General features: G+C 36.2%; 1 protein-coding gene across 1 annotated transcript in view; it reads left to right on the top strand.

The window, feature by feature from the left end:
* The window catches only part of LOC110028278 (helicase and polymerase-containing protein TEBICHI), a 62831-nt gene that overhangs the window by 3377 nt on the left and 37099 nt on the right, over positions 1-22355 (top strand). The window contains exons 5-18 of the mRNA XM_020730059.1: positions 337-401; positions 1409-1514; positions 1832-2032; positions 2757-2957; positions 3426-3587; positions 3709-3948; positions 4825-5037; positions 5424-5774; positions 5872-6024; positions 12784-13005; positions 13753-13971; positions 14066-14183; positions 17148-17339; positions 17425-18176. Of these exons, the coding sequence (XP_020585718.1) occupies positions 337-401; positions 1409-1514; positions 1832-2032; positions 2757-2957; positions 3426-3587; positions 3709-3948; positions 4825-5037; positions 5424-5774; positions 5872-6024; positions 12784-13005; positions 13753-13971; positions 14066-14183; positions 17148-17339; positions 17425-18176 (3195 nt within the window). The remainder of the gene's footprint in view (positions 1-336; positions 402-1408; positions 1515-1831; positions 2033-2756; positions 2958-3425; positions 3588-3708; positions 3949-4824; positions 5038-5423; positions 5775-5871; positions 6025-12783; positions 13006-13752; positions 13972-14065; positions 14184-17147; positions 17340-17424; positions 18177-22355) is intronic.

Genomic DNA, 22355 nt, shown 5'->3' with positions numbered 1-22355 from the left:
GGTGCTTATGTAAATATCCCTTGATTTAATTTTAGCTTAGCTTAGTGGCCATGTATTATAAGTTTGGTATTAAGCTGCCCAAAAACTATTGGGCATTTGACATCAAAATTTCATTTTTCTAATCCATACAAAAAATAATTGGATCTTCTATTTTTTTTTAATTCTGTAGCTATTTTTTTGTTAGGTTTAGTTGTCTGTGTTTTTGTTAGTTTTCCAACTTCTGTTCACTGTTTGTTAATTTTTTTGCTTTTTTAGTTGAAAAAACATGCATATAAGCTATGTTGTTTGATAGATCTATTGAACAAATCTGATGGTCATTCTTGTTAAATATCGCAGGCTGATTGTCTTCGTGTAGATGGTGTTCTGGAGAGAAGAAATCTTGTGTATTGTGCATCTACGAGGTTTTGTACTTGCATTAAACTCAAGCTTGCCCAAATTCAACAAATTATGTTTCTAGATTTCGACCTTCTCTTTTGGTTGATGGACCTTTTGGCTGAATTTACTGTAGTCTAGACACTTGTAGTAATTTAATTAATTGTAAAATCTTGTAATGCAAATATATCCTATTGTCAGCAAAATAGCTTGATCATAATATTTCAGACATGCGACTTATTTTGTTATAATATTATGTGGCATATTCGTAAATCATTTTAGTTACACTTAACAAACTTGGAATATCATTATGAGCTTGTATACTACTAAATTTTTTTTTTCCTTAGCAATGATAGGTTGCAGGAACTTATTTTATTCCTTACGAAGGATAAAAAATATAGAGATTATCATGATTCACGTTACTACAAATGGCTGTATTGGTATGATTTATCTGCCGGCTTTTAACCAGCAAAACTCCGATTTTAATAAACTAGAAAAGGTATTAATTTCAAAAAGAATTTAACTGTTTTTTTCCCATGGTTTGGGTTGATAATTTAAGCTAGCAAGCACACTCAATGCCAAAGAAAAAAAAAAGAAAAAGAAAAAAAAGAAAACTGCATTTCATATAATATACTAAAATAATAGAAAACGAGCTAGAATTGTTTTCTGGTCATTTAATATTTAACATTGTTGAAGTAATGATTTAAATGAGAGGAGGACAGTATTTGTGTTTATTAAGAAAAAATTTCTCTTTTTTTGTTATTGATGTGAACATTAATCATTGAAGAAACTGGTGATGGCTAAATTTGATACATCATTGGTTAATTCCCTTAAACACAGGCAATTCTACATCATTTTATAAAGTATTTCAAAACTTTTTTGAGTTTTTAATTTTATCGTTAGCATTATCTATATAATCATTTCATAGTAATTTACTTCTTTATACAACTTTGATTAACCCTAAATCAGTTTTGGCTGAGCCCCTATCAATTTGGAAAATTTTCTGCATCATTTACAAGTATTTGCTACTTTTCAGCGCTGGCAAAAGTTTTGTTGCTGAAATTTTGATGCTAAGGAGAGTTATAGCAACAGGAAAAATGGCGCTTCTTGTTCTTCCCTATGTATCAATTTGTGCTGAAAAGGTGCTTTTATTGCCTGTATTGTTGTCAGTGACAATTTTTAATAGGGCCATTACATACATATCACCCAATTCTTATGTATTTACATATCTATCACCTAAACTTCATTTTATCTATCGATACCATCCAAATCTATCATATCATATAAAAATACCACTATTTTAAAAACTAAATACACCTTTTCATGTATAGGTAAGGTGGTCTACATGAACAAATTAAAATTTAGTTATTAGATATATAAATGCATAGGAATTGAGTCGTATTTATGTAACTATCCCTTTTTAATATCATTAATTTATTTACACTTTTATTTCTTTAAGGCGGAACATTTGGAACTACTACTAGAGCCTCTTGGCAAGCATGTTCGTAGCTTCTATGGTAACCAAGGCGGTGGCTCGCTTCCTAAAGATACATCAGTAGCTGTTTGTACAATTGAGAAAGCCAATTCGTTGATTAATAGGTTGCTAGAAGAAGGACGTCTTTCTGAAGTTGGAATTATTGTGATTGATGAACTTCATATGGTGAGTTGTCTATTTGGTTTTTAAAATGTCTTTCTTAATTCATATATATATAGATCAAGGCTGTCTTTTTTAACATCACGGGTTTTTTTTCAAAAATTAAGCGACTATTTATAGAATCAGCCCAGTAACTAAAGGTACAAACTACCACTAAATTTTTAATTAATGCATAATTGCCATGAAAAAAAGGTGTAGTATTCAAACAAGCTATTTTTTACATAAAATTTTAAAATAAAATTTGTTTTTAATGTGCCTATATTGTTTTGAAGAATATAACAGTTTTTGCCTTGCTTGGTGACCATTGTTTTAAAGGAAAATAATTGGAGTTTCCTGAATTTTAATTGAATTTTTATCTTGTTTTCTCATTTAACTTCAAGGGTAAATTGAATGTTAGTTATGGCTTTTACTGATCTCTTCTAACCGGCACCTTTTATTATTTCCGTCAAGCTTAGGGGTGACATGTTTCAAAAGCTATACTGTAGAATTTGTGCAAAATAATTGGTGCAAAAATGAATTCATGACTTTGTTTCCGCTATGTTATATAGTTTTATTTGGAAAGATTTTCATTTTGATTAACGATTTTTTTTTTTATGTGGCAAGATTTTTTCACTACTGTCTATATTTTCTACTTTATTCTTTTATGTTTACGTTTAGCACATTATGTTTCTTCTTTTATTGACGCTCTACCTTTTTTGAGGCACTTAAATTTTCAGATTAGTGATTTTAGGTTGGTGACCAACATAGAGGATATCTTCTGGAGCTAATGCTGACTAAGCTGCGTTATGCTGCTGGAGAAGGGATCTCAGAATCTTGTAGTGAAGAGGGTTCAACAAACAGTAGTGGAAAAACAGATGTTGCATGTGGTCTGCAGATTGTTGGAATGAGTGCCACCATGCCTAATCTTTCAGCCGTGGCTGATTGGCTTCAAGTGAGAATTTACACTTTTCTCTGTTTAATTTTGAAAATTATGACGGGGGTACCTTTGGAGGAAGTAAATGTAATTTATTTTTACATTTTTTCCTATGGAGTATGGAAATTAAAAGGCAGAGCTGGATTACCTATAGTGGTAATGTAAATGGAACTTTCATGTTTATTTCCTTTTGTTCATATATGTGTTTCTTTAATCATTTGCTTTAGACCTGATTCATATTTTGCTATTTCAGTTAATATTTTTACTTAGTTCTTTCGGTCATTTCTGTTTTTTAATGAGCATGGATATTATAAATTCACACCCAAGTATCTATCTATTTACTGTTAGGAGATGAAAGTGCGCATAAAGGAGTTGCAATTTGATAAATTAAAATTAAGTATTACTGTGCTGCCATGTTCCCGCTAATTGCACAGTTGTTTAGCCAATTTTTTTTTTTTCCTAAAAGAATTATTGTTGAACTTGCAGGCAGCACTGTATCAGACTAATTTTAGACCAGTCCCACTAGAGGAATTCATTAAAGTAGGAAATACCATTTATGATAAAAAGATGGATGTTATTCGTGTTTTACCAAAACCTGCTGACCTTGGCGGAAAAGACCCAGATCATATTGTGGAACTTTGCAATGAGGTTAGTATATTTTATTTGTCCTGTCAATACTATTTTTAGTTATCAATATTTGTTTTTTTTAAGCATTCAAAGAAGTTTTATTTATGTACTATGTACTTTTTCAAAATAACCTTTTACACAGGTTGTTCAAGAGGGTCACTCAGTGTTATTATTTTGCTCCAGCCGGAAAGGTTGCGAAATAACTGCAAGGCATATCTCCAAGTTCTTAAAAGGGTATTCTATTTCCATGCGTGGTGTTGACTGTGAATACAAAGATTATTCCTCAGCTATTGAAGCCTTGAGAAGATGTCCTTCTGGCTTGGACCCCATTTTTGAAGAAACTTTACCTTCTGGTGTAGCGTATCATCATGCTGGCCTTACGGTATATTTTTTCATTCATTATTTTTTATCCTTCTTGCATATCTGCAAGTCTGGATCACTCTATTTCTTTACATACCTGTACAACATCCACTTTCTTGGTCTAAGTCACGCCTTCTTTCAAACATTCCTGCAACCTTCATCCTTTGATCTCTTTGTTCTCTATTTTCTCCATATCACCTCATCTCATTTGCTTATTGTTCTACTTGTATGGGTCTCAAAATAATATTGCAAATCCATCCCGCATAATGAAAATCGCTACCAAACTAGAAACTTTGTCCTTGAATGAATGAAAGAGCTGGTACCGAGATGGGTTGAACGATTTTGGAGAAGTCTTTGACTCCAATATGAACAGCTTTCTCCTCTCCAAATTTGGGGAATCCACCCACATAAGGGAAATCATTCCCCAATTTTCAGGATAAAATCTGAAACTAAACTCAAAATTGCTTTATAAAAACTCCAAAAATGCCTCCCCTTCTAACATAACAATCTGGTGCTTATAAGCTTCCAACAAAAGTCCTAAACTTCTAATTACGACACTACCCTTAGGAAGGAAGACTAAAAAGGTAAATTAATTTTAAAAAAACACTGTATACCCTTCTCTAAGAAACACGTCAAGTTTTCCCTCGTGAAAAAAACTCTCAATCTGCAGTTCATAGGTTTAGGAAATTATAATTCCTAAGAAGATACTAGACAATGCATATTTAATTATCATTGGTACTTACCTCAGCTTTTTTATTTTTCCTACTCTACCTAGCTTATACTACTCCATATCTGTATTTTAATTCCTATGCAATTAAAAGCTTAATTATGCTGAAATCCCAGTAGTTTTTCTTCCATACTTTTTGCTTATAAACTATTTACTTCTAATGATTCATAGGTTGAGGAAAGGGAGATAATAGAAATGTGTTATCGCAAAGGAATTGTGCGTGTTTTGACTGCTACATCAACATTAGCCGCTGGTGTTAATCTACCTGCCAGGCGGGTTATATTCAGGCAGCCACGGATTGGCCGTGATTTCATCGATGGAACTCGATATAGACAAATGGCTGGCCGTGCTGGTCGAACTGGAATAGATGCTCGAGGAGAAAGTGTATGATTTCCTGTTGTTTGTAATTTTTTTCGTGTTTCATATCAATTCAACATTAACATGCTATCACATTTTTTTTGGGGCATCTACATCATACCGCCCAATTCTTATGTATTTACATATCTAACATATAAACTTTACAGTTTACATTTATAACACCCTAATCTGTCACATCACACAAAAAATACAACCATTTAAACTTTTTTAAAAGTGTGATATACCTTTTCATGCATATGTAAGATGTCATATAAATAAAGTAAGAATTGATTGATATGTACGTAAATCTTTCTTATTTTTGTTCATTATACTTATCTTACTTTATACTATTTTTTTTTCTTTTTATCATTATATGGGGTCATATTCTCGAGTTATAATGAATGATTTTTCAGATACTTATTTGCAAGTCTGATGAGATGAAAAAAGTTATAGCCATTCTCAATGATAGTTGTCCCCCTTTGCAATCGTGTCTTTCTGAAGAGAAAAATGGCATGACTCATGCAATTATGGAGGTGGTTGCAGGGGGCATTGTGCAATCAGCACATGACATTCATCGTTATGTCAGATGTACCCTTCTGAATTCCACTAAACCCTTTGAAGATGTTGTGGCATCAGCTCAAGATTCTCTTCGATGGTTATGCCGTAAGAAATTTCTCGAATGGAACGAAGAAACTGGGTTGTATAGTTCAACACCTCTTGGCCGTGCTTCATTTGGCAGTTCTCTTAGTCCCGAGGAATCATTGGTCTGAAGCTTTATATTTGTACTTTTTGCCTGTTGTGAATTATCTCTTTTTTTCTTATATACTCTATTGATCTTTGCTTTGAATCTCATGTTTGTAGGTTGTTCTGAATGATCTTTCGAGAGCAAGAGAAGGATTTGTGCTTGCATCTGATTTACACTTGGTTTATCTGGTGACACCCATCAATGTTGAGGTGGAGCCTGATTGGGAGCTGTACTACCAAAGGTTTATGGAATTGCCTCCCTTGGACCAGGTTTTTTACTTTACTTAATCATTCTTGACCATTTTATGAATTTCTGTAGTTTCTGTGAAATGTTAATTGCTTCTCACTGCAGTCACAAGGATGGAAAGGGTTTCAGTCAAATTCTTTTTTTTAGAAGAAGATAAAAGTGCCAAAATGTATCACTGACGTTTTTTAGTGGGCCATTTTAATCCCAAAATCTATAGAAGTTCTTAGATTTATAACGACCATCAAATCCTAATCAAATCCCTAGTCGTTAATACTTATTAAATTCACTTATTTTATATTTCCTTTTTGCTTTATTCCGTTTTATTCTTTTCCTATTTATTGTATTTTGCTTTACTTCTTTCCTTTGTTGTGTCTACTATAATTGGGTTTAAATCTCTGTTATAGCAATAAAGGTGTGCTGTTCTATTCCAATTTTTAACATGATAGTAGAGCCTAACCCTAGATCCAGGCCGCCGCAGACCACGCAAAGACTCCTAGCCGCCGGTCTCCATTGGTGATTCTTTGTAGTCATCTGTCACTTCTGAAATCTACAGGAGCAGCTGTTGTTCCCTTTGCCTCCCGTTTGCAAGACTCCCGTCCGTTCCCTCTGCGTCCTGTCTGCAAGAGCAAATCGCTGGTTCCTTTTCCTTCAGTTTGCAATAGAAAACCGCTGGTTCCCTATTCTTTCTGCCTTCCGTCTGCAGGAACAAGCCTCTGCCTTCTGCAAGACCGAACCACTGGATACCTGAAGGTGCTCCTTACTGCTTGTCCGAAACCTTTTTCCATCGGCGACAAAATTCTCCGGAGGCTGTCCAACGTCTCTGCAGGTGTCTGGATTCTTGCAGTTGTGCTTGTCTACCACTGATCCTGCTGGAATTCGTCGATGGCTTAGAATTACAACCACATTTCTTTGGCTTTGTAGGAAGTGTGACAGGTTCTTCCAACACTGGCCACCTTCAGAATGCGTTCTTGATTCCAATTGAGGATCGACTCCAACCTCCACTCCTTTGCATACCACAGGACTAGAAACCAACACAAATTTCTTGATCACAACTCATAAGTTGAACGAAAACAACTTATTTCAATGGTCCCAAGAAGTCTGCTTGTTCATGAAAGGGTGTGGGAAGTTCGATCACCGTACATGTATGATTCGTAAGGCTCTAAAGGCTGACCCGATATATGGAGCTTGAGAGGCGGAGAACTTCATAGTCATGTCATGGCTGATAAACTCCATGGAAACTCCAATTGGTCATTCATGCTTGTTTCTTCCTTCAGCTAGTGCTCTTTAGACGACTGTCCGCGATACCTACTCGAATGCAAGAAATTCTGGCCAACTCTATGAGGTATCTAAAAGGATCCGGGAGGCAAAACAGGGGACAACGACTATAATGACCTCGTTCCATTATGGATGGAATGCAACCTGTACTACGACTACACTTGGGATTCACCCGCCGATTTATCCCTCTTCCAAAAGATTATAGAAAAAGATCGTATGTTCTAATTCCTTGTTGGCCTTAACAAAGACCTTGACGAGATTTAGAGTTGTATTCTTGGTCGGGATCCTCTTCTTTCCACTTACGCTGCTTTCACCGAGATTCGTCGGAAAGGGAGCAGAAGACTTGTCATGCTCGACTCTTCTACACCTTCAGCCGAGTCATCTGCCCTGATCTCAAATAATGCTAAGCCCTCGTTCATGTTGCCATTGCGAACCGGTCATCCCACTTGTGAGTACTATTATAAACCCACTCACACTTGGGACAAGTGTTGGAAACGTCACGGTAAACCGACATATAAACATTCAGCCAAGTCCTCCGCTGCCAATGGACTCACGACGATGACTGAACAAGGCACGACTCTACCGACTTCTACCCAGAACATTCCACAATCGTCCGAATTACTGAAAAACCAGATGAAGCAATTTATGAAGCTTGTTGGAGTTAGTCAAGTTTCTTCAGGTCATTGACCTCCTATGTCCGACAAGGTACTCTTTCTATAGCTCTCATATTTATTCATCATCTAGTCCGTGGATTATTGATTCAGGAGCCACAAATCACTTTGGATGTTCGCAATCTTTCTTAAGTTACTATCATTGATTTTGGAAAATATTCAATCAGAATTTCCGATGGTTCTTATAGTTTCATTGTTGGTAAATGGTCGATTTAATTAATAACCAATCTAACTTTGGAGTTTGTTTTACATGTTCCTTAGTTGCAACATAACTTTTCTGTCAGCAAGTTGATGAATGGTGTTGATTGCGTTGCTAATTTTTCTTCTGTTGATTATGTTTTTCAGGATCGTCGTACGGGGAGGATGATTGGATCTGCTAAGAGGGTGGCTAGATTCTACTATTTGAGAAGAGCACAAAAAATATTGACACACCTCTCAGGAGTTGTAGCTAATATTGAGTCATTGAATGCCCCATTATGTTACTGCATTGTCATTTAGATCATCCTTATTTTCAATATTCAAATGAGTCGCATCTTTTGATGTTTTCTAATAATAAACCTTCCAATTTTAAGATATGTTAGTTAGTCAGACATTATCTGGCCCATTACTCATCTCACACAACACTCATTTCGCTCCTTTCTTTCTCATTCATAGTGACCTATGGGGACCTTCTCGCTGCCTCGCACTCCCACATACACCAATAAAAGGTGGTACACGACTTTCATTGATGACTACACTTGAATGACGTGGGTTTATATTCTTAAAAACAAATTGGAAGTTGCTGTTATCTTCTAAACTTTCTATACCTTTTTTTTACTCAATTCAAAACTTCTATTTAGGCCCTTTTGACCGATAATGATCGTGAATTCTTCAACTCTATTTTGGGTGAATTTTTGGTGAGTAAGGCTATCCTCCATCATAGCTCATGTACGAATACTCCTTAACAAAATGTGGTAGTCGAGAGGAAAAATTGTCGTCTCCTCGACGTTGCTCGCTCCATTATGTTTCAATTTAATGTCCTAAAACGTTTTTGGAAAGTTGCTATTCTCTTTGCCAACTATCTCATAAATAGAGTTTCCTCTAAAATTCACACGTTTTGCCGCTCTTAGCTTTCCTAATGTCATGCTTCTCTGCCAATCAGATCTTTTCCACATTAGACCCCAAGATTTTTGGGTGCAAGGTCTTTGTTCGGAACACTGTCTACAATTGGAGTAAACTTGATCCCAGATCCATAAAATTTTTCTTCCTCGGGTACTCCACTCAAATGGGGTATTGACGCTTTGATCCTACCACTAACAAAATCTATGTGAATGTTGATGCCTCATTCTTTGAAAGTGTTACCTATTTCTTTGCTCGGCCACAAGTGATGGGAGCTTGGGTTCTTAGACATTATCCCTTATCCTACTTCTATGGTTGTTCCCCCCATTGTTCTCGCTACTGAAAAGTCCCATGCTCGATGAGTGCACCATCCGGTGAGTTCCAGAATCCAGTTAATGCATCATCTTTTTCTCCCACTTTCCGTGTTGCACTCAGTGCACCCGTTTCAATGCTCCCACTCCTTACAGGACCTTGACTCCACTCCGAGCGAATGTTAGTTCTTTGAATAATGTATGCAATCAAATATGCTCCCTTTATTCTATGGCAAAATATGTCTATTTCCGTAGTTTATTACCGATGTACAGAGCATTTGCCATTAACCAGATGGACCATCAGATCCTCGGTACTATTGAAGTTGCTCTTATTGATCCTGCTTGGAAAACGATAGTAATGGAGGAGATAATATGCTTCAACGGAATCATACATGAGACGTCGTTGATCTTTCTTAGGGTAAAAAAGCTGTGGGATGCCGATGGATTTTCAACGCCAAGTTTAACTCTGATGGATCCTTTGAATGCAACAATGCACGTTTGGTTGCCAAATGATACTCATAGATCTCCGGAGTTGACTATGAGGAGACATTTGCTCTAGTGGCTAAATTAAACACTATTCGGGTCCTGTTGTTCTTTGCAGGGAATCTGGCTTGGCCTTTATTCTAGTTAGATATCAAGAATACATCTTTGAATTAAGAGCTTACGGAAGAGGTTTACATGTCTCTTCCTCCTGGCATTGACTCTACTGCCTCCTTAGGGTAAGTGTGCAGGCTACGAAAGTCTCTGTATGGGCTAAATCAGACCCGGAGGGTCTGGTCCTGTAAGTTCACAAAAGTGGTTGTGGGCCTTTGTTTTACTCATGCTCAATCATATCACACTATATTTTTTCGACATTTATCCAATGATCAGGTAACTATTCTTATTTTCTATGTTGACGATATTATTTTTACAGGTAATGTTCTCTCAGCACTGGACTTCTTGAATGAATTCTTGCTAAATCCTTTTAAATGAAGGACTTGAGATCTCTCTGTACTTCTTAGGCATGAAAGTGACTCGATCATCTCGAGACATTTGCCTATCTCAGCACGAATATGCGATTTACCTCTTGAATGAGAACAACCTTTTTTTGTGCAAACCAGTGGCTGTCTCCATGAATCCCAATGAAAAATTATCCGACATTCCTAATACTATGCCTGTCAACAAGACTCACTACTGGCTTCTTGGGGGGAAACTCATCTACATCACCATACTCGCCCCAACATATGTCACGTAGTTGGCATAGTGAGTCAATTCATGCATAAGCCCTATGAGCATCGTGTCCAAGCTGTCCACCAGATTCTCCACTATTTAAAAGATACACCGAGCTCAATTTTTTTTTTCTCTTATCACTCCTCTCAGCTTATTGCTGTTTATACATATGTCGATTGGTCCGGGTTTGTTCATGGCCGAGGTTTCACCTCAGGGTATTGCTCATTTGTATGGGGAAATTTGGTCACATGGAAAAATAAAAAACAGTGTGACTGCTCGGAGCAGTACTGAAGTTGAATTACGGTCCATGGCTTTGGGGATCTGTGAAGACCTTTGATTACGCATCATGCTCCGCAAACTTCGTATGCTAACCTTCGCTCCACGCAACTATTATGTGATAATATGGTCGTCATCAACATTGCTCACAATCCAATCTACCATGATTGTACCAAACATGTGGAAATTGACACACTTTATTTTAAAAAAAAAGATTGAGTCCGGTGAAATTTGTGTCTTTTGTACCCTATAGTGGTCAACTAGCAGATATACTCACCGATAATCTTCCTCAACCTTTGTTTGATGATTCCAAATTCAAGTTGAACATGATTAACATCTTTGCTTCAACTTGAAGGAGAGTATTAGATTTATAACGACAATCTAATCCTAATAAAATCCCTAGTTGTTAATATTTACTATTTCTTGCCTACTAGTTATAATTCCCTCATTATGTATTTCTTTTTTTCTTTATTCTGTATTATTCTTTTTCTATTTATTATATTATGCCTTATTTCTTTCATTTATTGTGCCTACTGTAATTAGATTTAAATATCCCCTCTTCAATCAATAAAGGCGTGGCTTATTCCAATTTTCAACAAGAATGGTAGTTTGGTCCGCATATTCTTTTAATTAGGGCTAAATTAGTCTTTCCTATGGTTTATTTCAGCCCATATTAAAAGAGCTTGGGAATTCATTTGATAATTATAGACTTTTGGGACTAAAGTGACCCAATATAAATAGATTGGAGATTTTTTTTGACACTTCACTCTTTTAAAAAACATATCAATTCTTTCAAGATTCTGTTTTGCGGCTCTGTTGAATTTCAATGCTTTTCAAGGATGTATTTTGAATGCTACTCAAAACTGATGAAGAGGAATCCAAAACATGAATGAACTAGTTTATTACTTTATTTTAAGAAAACTAATCATAAGTTGTACTATATAGTAGCTTGAGTTTTTTTGTAGTTTGGGTAAACTCCCTCATGCCTATAGACTTGTATTTCGATAGGGCTTATGGTGGGACCGTATATAGGAATATGTCATAGCTATAGCATTTTTAATCCTGAATTTATCTTCCCCTCTTATTTGTTTCTTGTTTGTCTTCTTTTCTAATATTGTAGCCTCAGTGAAGTTCATCGTTGATAAACCTCTTTATTTATTTTTAGGACAACATTGTAGGAAGGCATTTCTTAACTCCCCACATAATTTTTTATTTGTGTCAAACTGTCCATTAACACTTTTTAGGGGGATATTCTAGTCTCCACTCTCATCTAAGGAAGCTAAGATAATCCTCTTTGGGACTATTTTAACTCATGCTAAAAGAGTATAGGGGACTAATTTGGTATTTTTATAGATTTTGGGACTAAAGTGACTTTATGTAAATAGTTGGTAATATTTTGACACTTAGTTTTTCTTTTGAAGAAAGGACAGATCTTCATGATTGTGTTAACAATGAAACCACAATTCAACGAAGTGAAGGTCTTATGGTTCTTCCACTAAAAATCTTTCGTATTAGGTCAATTGTTGTGCTTGTCAGTGATGGAAGCTTTTTTTATATGATGTGCGAGTATGCTTTGTTCTATGATTTCTGTTCCATAATAGGTCATCATCTGTAATTTTTTTAGGAATTACGTGGTATGTATGTAAATTTCCCTTTATTTTGTTGCCATATAAATCTGGTTCATTCTGCAAACATTTGGAATGAGATGCCATTCTGTTTGTTGAAGCCGGCTCAATTTTCTGCTATTCGTGAGAAATCACATTTTATTAAAAAATGGATCATAGTCGTCACTATTTTTGCTCTCGCATTAATATTTCATTCCCTATGGTTTGCTTAAAGATTTCTTTTTGATCTTGGAAATGCATGATGCTTCTCATTACTTCTATTCTGCTGTCTTTCTTTGTGAGATATTTAGACATTCTGATTTAGTTCTTAATTGAAGTCTGTTGGCAATCGAGTGGGAGTGGCGGAGCCTTTCTTGATGCGCATGGCACATGGTGCTCCAATGCCCGTTCAAGACCAATTAAAAGAAATAAAAAGGAGTCCGAATGGCAAGTTGAATAGAAGGAGTGCGATGAAGCACAATGACCTTCTTTCAAATGAACAATCTCTTCGAATCGCTCGACGCTTCTTTGTGGCACTTATGCTCTCAAGACTTGTACAGGTTAATTTTTATCTTATGTTTGAAATTCTAGATTTATTAAAGTTAAGGTTTTTTCTGTAATAATTTATCTTGTATTTCCTCTATTGCTGCTTAGACAAAGATATTTGTGACCATAAGTTTGATTTGCGGTGCTCATTCAAGATGCTGAATTGTTTGCTTTGGTGGTATTTTCATGGATTCCATTAATTGAGTTTGTTTTGAAGTTAGACATTGTTATTTCTTTTATGGTTTTTGATTTTTAGCTAATTGTTGATAATATTAAATTAGATGGCATTTAATGTTAATGATAAGGCTATGAACCTTTCTGCAAAAAAATATTTTCAGTTATTGACGTAATAGGGGATTGTTTGTGAAATTAGGCTAAGAAAGGAAGGCTGGCTAGCTCTTTTCTTTAACTATATACATCAGAGGCTCTTTTTTGAAATCATTGTTGGTGTGAGTGTATCTGCAAAGAATTTGAGCCGTGTCGAATTGTCTATATAAGAGTGCCTTTAGCTCTGGGATATTGTGACATTTTCAGGAATCTTTACTTCAGCTTGTTCTCTATTTACAGCATCATAGTGCATTTTATGTTTGTTTGTTTTTTTTTAAATCATTTGTTAATAAGGTTATCAATCTGTTTGACAGCTGCCGTTTTATCTATGTTGGCTTTTTGCGTCTTAATAATTTAAAATTTTTGTATTTTGGTGTACCATAAGACATCTTTTGTTCTGGAAAATGTTTATTTTTGAATAATTATTCTTCCAGGAAGTCGCTGTTTCTGATGTTTGTGAAGCATTCAAAGTTGCCAGAGGAATGATTCAGGCCTTACAAGAAAATGCTGGAAGATTTGCTTCAATGGTTTCCTTATTTTGTGAGAGATTAGGTTGGCATGATTTGGAAGGTCTTGTTGCCAAATTCCAAAACCGGGTCTCATTTGGGGTGAGAGCAGAAATTGTTGAGCTTACTACCATTCCATTTGTGAAGGTAAGTTGATCTCCACTTTATCAAATTTCTGAAATTATGAGGGAATTTCTGAAAATATGCTAGTTTCACTTGCCACATTTCCTGGTATATCCAGGGGTCACGGGCGAGGGCGCTTTATAAAGCTGGTTTGCGCACTCCTCTTTCAATTGCAGAAGCATCCGTCTCTGATATTGCTAATGCTCTATTTGAATCTTCTTCCTGGTCCGGACAAGGTGATTTTTCATGCTTTTTTGATAAAAATAGTTAATTATCATTTTTTGTTACCTTTGACACGGCAGCTTTGCTAATTAATACAAGGTCATTATTTTTATTTATTGTATTATGATTTGTTAACTGCTTATGTTAGCCTTAAATTTAAGTGCAAAGTGTTAAAATAATCCTTTGATTTTTTATATGGGGTCACTATAGTCTTAGAGTCTATAAAAGTGCCAAATTAATTCCCAAAATTTTTAAATTGGGGTTAAAATAGTCCTCTGTGAGGACTATTTCAGCTCATATTGAAAGATTATGTGGATTAAATTGGCATTTTTATAGACTTTGAGACTAAAATGACCCCCTAAAACGAGCAAGGGGACTATTTTGACAAATTTCCCTTCCTTTAAATACACGTCACTAAAATCTAAGAGCTGGAGATTTTCCCGATGATATTTTAGTTTATTTTGGAAAAACCTGCCATCTACCAAATTTAATCTGCTCACATATATTTTATGAATTCGTATAACTGTGCAATCTTAAAAAAAGTATATGTCAAGGATGTTTATACTAACGTTCAACATACCTTTGAAACTAAGATAATGACCAATATTCATTGTGCTCTTTGTTTAGTTAGGTTGTTTTGTGAGAAGAGTAACCTTTGAGTAATGTGGTGGTTGGCACATTTATCAGGAGATAATTAATTAGCAATCGATATGAAGTAATTGCGTCAGATTATATTAGAGATGGGGTGAATATTTTGGCTCTTTCTTGGTTTGATTTATTGGTCCTTTTTTGCTTTGGTGAATTGGAGAAATTTGGCTTTAAATATGTCACCTAGGAGGTTGGAGGATCATGCCATCTACCAAATTTAATCTGACTCGCATATATTTTATGAATTCGTATAACTGTGCAATCTTAAAAAAAGTATATGTCAAGGATGTTTATACTAACGTTCAACATACCTTTGAAACTAAGATAATGACCAATATTCATTGTGCTCTTTGTTTAGTTAGGTTGTTTTGTGAGAAGAGTAACCTTTGAGTAACATGGTGGTAGGCACATTTATCAGGAGATAATTAATTAGCAATCGATATGAATTAATTGCATCAGATTATATTAGAGATGGGGTGAATATTTTGGCTCTTTTCTTGGTTTGATTTATTGGTCCTTTTTTGCTTTGATGAATTGGAGAAATTTGGCTTTAAATATGTTACCTTGGAGTTTGGAGGAAACACAAACTTTTTTTTTTTAATCAATGAAATACTATATTTTTTTTACTTGGATAAGGATCATTTTTTGTTTTGCGGGGTGTTTAAGGGGAAGTTAATGCTGCATTTTGAGTACCCTGTAATTTTGTTGATTGAAACTTGGATAATATAAAGTAGACTATCATCGTTTCAAAATGTGGCTTTGAAATTATTATGAGAATACATCCTGATAGGAGGAAATACTACTCAACTTACTCAGCAGAATTTGGTGAAAATTCTATAACTTATGAAATAATGAATAATCAACTATCATTTTTGTATGGGGTTGGGTTTGAAAGTGCGTCACTCTGCTCCCTTTGGTGTAAAGAGAACACTTTCATTCTCTATTTTTGATTTTAAAGAAGGGCAAAGTGGAATTTTAGATTCATATTGGAATAATCGAAGAGATTTTTACCAAATAACTGACAAGTGACAAATTAGCTAGGATTTATTTTAATCCCATGACATTTAGATATTTAATAAGCACAAGCCTCTATGGTTCACTATTTTCCTCTCATGATGCAAAAAACACTCGATTAAGGATGTAAACAGAGCCCTAAGGCTGGGAGATTATTTACAAATGGGGATGGATGTTCAATTTGATCATAATCTTATGTTTCCATAGTCTCAAGTTATCTTGTTGGATCCACTGTGCTATCAGAGAATACGAAATCATATCATTTAGCTTGTCTAATTAGTAGCTGCGTTACCTCTCAAATAACTTAAAACTTAGTGGTTCAAAATGGATCAATTGGGCCTTGATGGATTTATATTGCTGGTCGATGAGTTAATTAAACTAGTTAACCTTGCATTGTTGGTTGAGTTGATTTAGTATTTGTAAGTCAACAAGAGATCACATAAATTAGGGAAATATGACCCAATTGAGGGTCATTCTTAGCTAACTGACGCACATGTGGGCAATGCCCAAGTTGGTCATGTGAGTTTTTCAAAGCAATTTTAAGTCATTTGGGTTTTTTGCACGGCTGTTGGACTCTGGTTCTTTGTGTCTGCAACTGAACAAGATAGACTGAAGCATAATATTATGGTTTCAACTCTTAAAACTTTTATATAAATATATACCTTCTCCTAATCAAAATTATAGCTATTCTAAGGTAAGCATTTGATAATCTTTTATTTATAGAACTCCTCCAAGAATTTTTACTTGTAGATCAACAACCTATAGTAGGAATTTATGCTTAAATATTTTTAACTCAATGATTTCATTTTATTTGTTGAAATATTTGAGGTTCCTATTTCAAAATAGTTTCCTCTCGGATTGGAATCAATGTTAATCTGGTAGAAAGACATGTTATAACAATACTTTGTCTTCTTTGTTAATAAGACATGGAATTTATCTATTCCTAGGAGGATTTGAAAAAAAGCAAACTAAGTTCTGATTAATATGCTACTTTCTGCATTTTATGGCATAGCAATTTGGTACACAGTTTTTGAACTCTTTGCTCTTCTCATCGGCTCAAGTTTGTAGATGAGTGAAAGCTTTTATGGCTCTAATGCATTCTGTTTAAGTTATTTTCTTCACTGTGATTTTCTACCTCTCTTTTGATAGTTATCTAGTTATTGATTAACATAGCTGTTAGGTTTTAATAGTTTTTTATAACATTCTTTCAGCTTTTCCAATGTTTGTGTACAAGTATGCTCATTTTAATATTTGTTATGGAGCCCTATGCTTGCTTGTCATTGTTGTGAATAAAATCATTTATGCTGATTATGCAGATGGTCTAGCTAAGAAAAGCATACATATGGGAGTTGCCAAAAAGATAAAAAATGCTTCACGGAAAATCGTCCTGGATAAGGCAGAAGAAGCAAGTGTTGCTGCCTTTTCTGCTTTCAAGTCTCTTGGAATCAATGTTCCTCAGATTCCTCGTCCTAGTCTTTCTAACAGTTCTGACAATTCTCCTCAACATGGTAGTGCCACTTGCAAGTCAGCTAGAACCGCCCTTTGAAATATCAGCTTCAGAGGACATAAAGGCTACCTCCAATGCTTCAGCAGATAAGAAAATTATGGTGTTGGATAACAGTTCTGAAGAAATTATAGTACAAAAGTTTGAAAAGGAAATAAATAGCACTAAGGGGACAGCAGGGACTTCAAATTTTCCAACTTCAGGACCTTCTAATGAAGTGATTATTGCCAAGCACGAGTCTGACAACAAAGAAAGAGCTATGGAACAAATTTTAACAATCCATAGTAGCATACGGAGTTTCAACAAAGGTCCCTGTTTTGCAAGCACATTTCCTGGTGGTTTTGTTTCCTTCTTAGAACAGATGGATCTGAGAAGGGAGTTCTATTTTGATCTTCATTACAGCAAGTTACCAGATCAAAATTCCTCGCTACGTTTTGAAGTTTTTGGTTTGGCTGTTTGTTGGGAAAACTCACCAGTATACTACATCAATTTTTTGAAGGATTTTCTACATTCCGGGAAGGAAAACAGTTCAAGCAATCCCATCTGGACTTTGGTTAAGAGTAGATGGGAAAAGTTGGGTAAGATATTGAGTAGAAATGTCGTTCATAAATTCACTTGGAACTTGAAAGCTCAGATCCAGGTATTAAAAGCTCCATGTATTTCACTTCAAAGATTCAGCAGATATGGGCTTGAACAAAAAATGTTGAATGACTCTGAGCTTATTGGTAGTTCATATATTTTGTTGCCGACTATCTCCGTGCATGATGGGATTGATTTATGTCTAATGGCGTGGAGCCTTTGGCCAGATGAGGAGAGCAAGTCCACTCCCAACCTTGAGAAGGTAGCTCAATGATATTGAATATGTAACATAATAATGGGTTCTATGGCCTTGATTGGTAGAAATCTTCAATAACCATGTCATGCATTAGCCTGCTAATTTTACTTATGTTTAAAAGGCCTTCTTGGCTAAAGGGAGCTTAAGCTTTGAAGTGTTCGAAAATTATTTTTGATAAAAGTATATTTGAAAATTTCTATTTGCGTATTGAAATTTAGAAGAAGATAATGAATTAGAAATTTCAGAAGGAAAGAGCATGTGATTTGAGCCCATTTTATGGAATACCTTTTTCGGAGTTATGATAGAACAATATTCGATGTCAAACAATGCATTGGTTAGACATGCTAAACGGCCTTACATTGATTTCAAGGCTCAAATAAAAGAATGAAAAAAAGTAAAAAAAAAAAAAAATGCATTGAAAACTAAGGGTCCGTTTGGGGGCAGCTTATTAACTGTGGTGTCGTTTTGAAAACGTCATCGCACTGTTTGAAAAATGCATTTGGGCAGCTTATTTGAAAACGTCGGTTGCCCTTTACGTTAAACTCGGGCCACGGGTTGAACCCCATAGCCCGCGTTTCATTAAGGATTTTGATGACATTGCCCTGCTTCTTCTCATATCGTCTGCGTTTCTTCACTCGATTCATTTCGTGCGGTGAAAGTCGACCATGGACACGGCGAAGGTGAAGGAGCTGAAGCTTTTCGTGGAGCAGTGCAAGAAGAAGCCTGGGATCCTCGACGACCCCTCTATTTCTTTCTTCAGAGATTACCTCGAAAGATTCATTATCTATCTCTTTCTTTTTTGGACGCGGCAAAGGTGCGGATGCTCTTTCTTTTTTTCGTGGAGCAGTGCAAGAAGAAGTCTGGAATCTACCATGTAGCCCTAAGTTTCTTCAGATCGTCGGCGACCCCTCTATTCATAATCATTTGATCTTCTTATAGATTCCTTCTTTGCATTCTTTGAATTCGCGCAATTTTTTTTTTAAATTTGTGCTTTTTTGTTTCGAAACCATTTTGTTTTTTCCCCCTTACTTGACATGCCTTGGATTGCTCGGTTGAAATGGAATGAAGCAACTTAGGGCTACATGGTAGATTCTCTTTTTTTCTTTCTCGACTGGCTGTAGATATTGTTTCATCAGTCATCATATTTTTATTTAGTATATGTAAGTAGAAATAGATTGTTATGCTGTTAAAATTCTTTCACGTTTTAATAATGTTACAGTTGTTTTATTTCCACAAGGGATTAACTTAATTTGATTGCACAGTCAGTCTATCTTTCGTTTTGTGTATTTCTGTATTGTTGAGTTTTTTTCGTTGAGACAATTATTGTGTGATTTGGGATGAATTACTAGTTTTGAATTACGCAACATTTCAAAGTATTTCTAATTGTTAAAGGATCTATGGAAATGCTACTCTATTTTGTTTGTTTATTAATAATTGGGAAATAAAGAGAAGTGAACATGGATTTTAGGGGAGACTTATCTTCTTCTATTAAGATATCTTTTCTATGTCTGAGTAGATAGGATGAAAGAGTAAAATATATTGCTATGACAGTTCAATTGCAAACAACATTACTGCATAGAGACAAACTGGTCATTTATCTAGAATCAGCTGCAAGTCAGCTATTTTCCAACAACATAAGCCAAACATTCAACCAGTTTATCCGGATCAGCTGTTGTTCAACGACTTATCTGGATCAGCTGTTTATCAACAAATTGGCAATAAGCTGCAGCTGCCCCAAACAGATGCTAATTTTCTTTTATTCAGTATTTACAAAGCCTGCTTAGTTAAGGGAGTGACATGGGGATTACTGATACTGGAGGAAACTTAAACCATGAAAAACACAATTATTAATTCTGAAATTCAAAAGTTACAACAAAGACTCGTCAAAACAAGAAATAAATGATCAATAAAAATAAATTACACTCTGGGGTGAGAACGAGAAGTGGTGGCACCAACAAAACAATATGTGCGGTAACTGGCGGGATACTTGCGACAGCAACAATGATAGATAAAGAGGAACTCACAGATACAACAGGGAAGGTCTCACGACTACAACAAGCCTGATGGGTGGTTGGGGTTAATACGGTTGGTAGAGTGTCACAAGAGGGGGAGGAAGAATTGCGGTTATACTGTATTCAACGACAGGGAACAAGCAACATCCAGTTGGGACTTACGATAGGGAAACAGGGGGGGACAGGCGGGCCGCAGAAGTGGCTGATCAAGGCTAACGAGGTTGGTTCTGGGAATACTATGATTGGGAGTGGTAAAGAGGTGCTGATTGCGGGGAAAAATTCCTGGTTGTTGGTGGCTGGAGCGTGGAGGGTAGGGGAAACCAAAGGTGGCAAGGAGGGTAGGTGAAGGTGGGGGCGAAATCGGAGAAGACAATCACCACTAGGGAGAGGGATACAGTTGGAGCACCACCCTAACGAGGACGTCGATGACTGTACTAACAAATTGAAATCAAAAAATAACATAAGCTGAACCCTAAGGCATAAAAACACAAATAAAAGAGGAATGGGTGAGAAATGAAAACAAGAAGGGGGGAAATTCCCGCTTAATGAAAAGAGTGGGGTGGAAGACCCTAGGAAGTGTCGTCGGCGGCTAGGAGGATGTCAGAGTGAATGTCTGTGCTAGAGGGGTTTCGGGAGAGGACTGCAGGTACTGCTGCTTGCTAGAAATCTGTCGGGAGGGAGTATGGTGGCTGGTGTGGCGTTGAGAAGCTTTGGAGGTGCTGCGGCTGATGGGTGAGGCACCGAAATGGAAGGCAGTGTTTGGAGAAAGGTTGAGGGGAACCTGGAGGTGCTGCAACATGTACTCGTCATCACCTCCTAATCACATCCTTGTTGATGCATGTGGTAGACTTTGAAGTTATAAAAGACATACGAGGCAAATGAAGACTTTTGGGAAATCTAGGTGCATTATAGGGAGAAACCTCGCGGGTAGTTCTACAAAACAGACTACTTGTTCCAACACAACAAATTATGCATTCCCCGATGGTTGCTACACGAAGCTATCATCCTGGAGAATCACAATAGCAGATTGGCCGACCATTTTGGCAGAGATAAAACTCTCACACTCGTAAGAGAATTTTTTTTTTAGCCCCGACTGGCACAAGACGTGGAACATGTCCGACAATATAAGATTTGTGATATTGCCAAAACTCGCGGCCAAAATATAGGATTGTACACACCTTTATGAGTCCCTAAAACGCCTTGGGTCAATATCATCATGGACTTTGTCATATGACTACCACACACACAAAGGAATAAAGACTTTGTCATGGTTGTAGTTGACTGTTTCTCAAAGATGGCGCATTTCGCCTCTTGCCATTGGATGTTAGATGCATCTCATCTTGCCGATTTGCACTTTCGCTAAATCTTTCAACTTCATGACATTCCCATGACTGTTACTTCTGATCAGGACGTTAAATTCTCAAGCCACTTTTTGCGGAACCTCTGGAGCTAATTAGTCACTAAACTCCAATATAGTTCTGCAACACATTCTTAGACGGATGGGCAAACCGAAGTCGTTAATAGAAGCCTTGGGATTCTTCTTTGATGGTTCATTGGGAAAAACGTCAAACAATGGGATCTCATTCTCATACAAGCCAATTTTGCCTACAATTGATAAAAAAGCCATATCACAGAACACACGCCATTTGAAATTGTGTATGATTGCAACCCGATCACACCCCTTGAGTTGGTTCCACTTCTTCCCCCTACAGATATCAACGAGGATGCTATAGAACTGATTCACTAGATTCAACAACTCCACGAGGAAGTTAGCAAGACAATTACGAAATAAAACCTCAAATATTAAACACAAGCAAAGAAATCCAGGAAAAATGTAACATTTCAAGAAGGTGACCTAGTAATTATTAAGGAAAGAACAATTTCCTGTGGGAGCTTACAACAAACTCAAGCATTTAAAAAACTAAACGACAACGCCTATAAAATTGTCCTGTCAGGAGACTCCAAAATTTCATCAATATTCAATTTCACGAACTTCACCCTATACTACGAAGAGCTGGAAGCTTCGTCAAATATTGATGAAGCTCTCCCAATCCCATGAATTGACTCGGGTTTGTTTACGCCCGCCGGTTTAAGCGGTGGAATGAGCTGGTCCATTCTTCTTACGGGCAGACATTCTACCTTGCCTTTTTTCTCCACCCCCCCCTCCCGCCCC

Source organism: Phalaenopsis equestris, unplaced genomic scaffold, assembly GCF_001263595.1.
Source record: "Phalaenopsis equestris unplaced genomic scaffold, ASM126359v1 Scaffold000507, whole genome shotgun sequence".
Lineage (NCBI taxonomy): Eukaryota > Viridiplantae > Streptophyta > Magnoliopsida > Asparagales > Orchidaceae > Phalaenopsis > Phalaenopsis equestris.
This window is presented reverse-complemented; position numbering and strand designations above follow the sequence as displayed.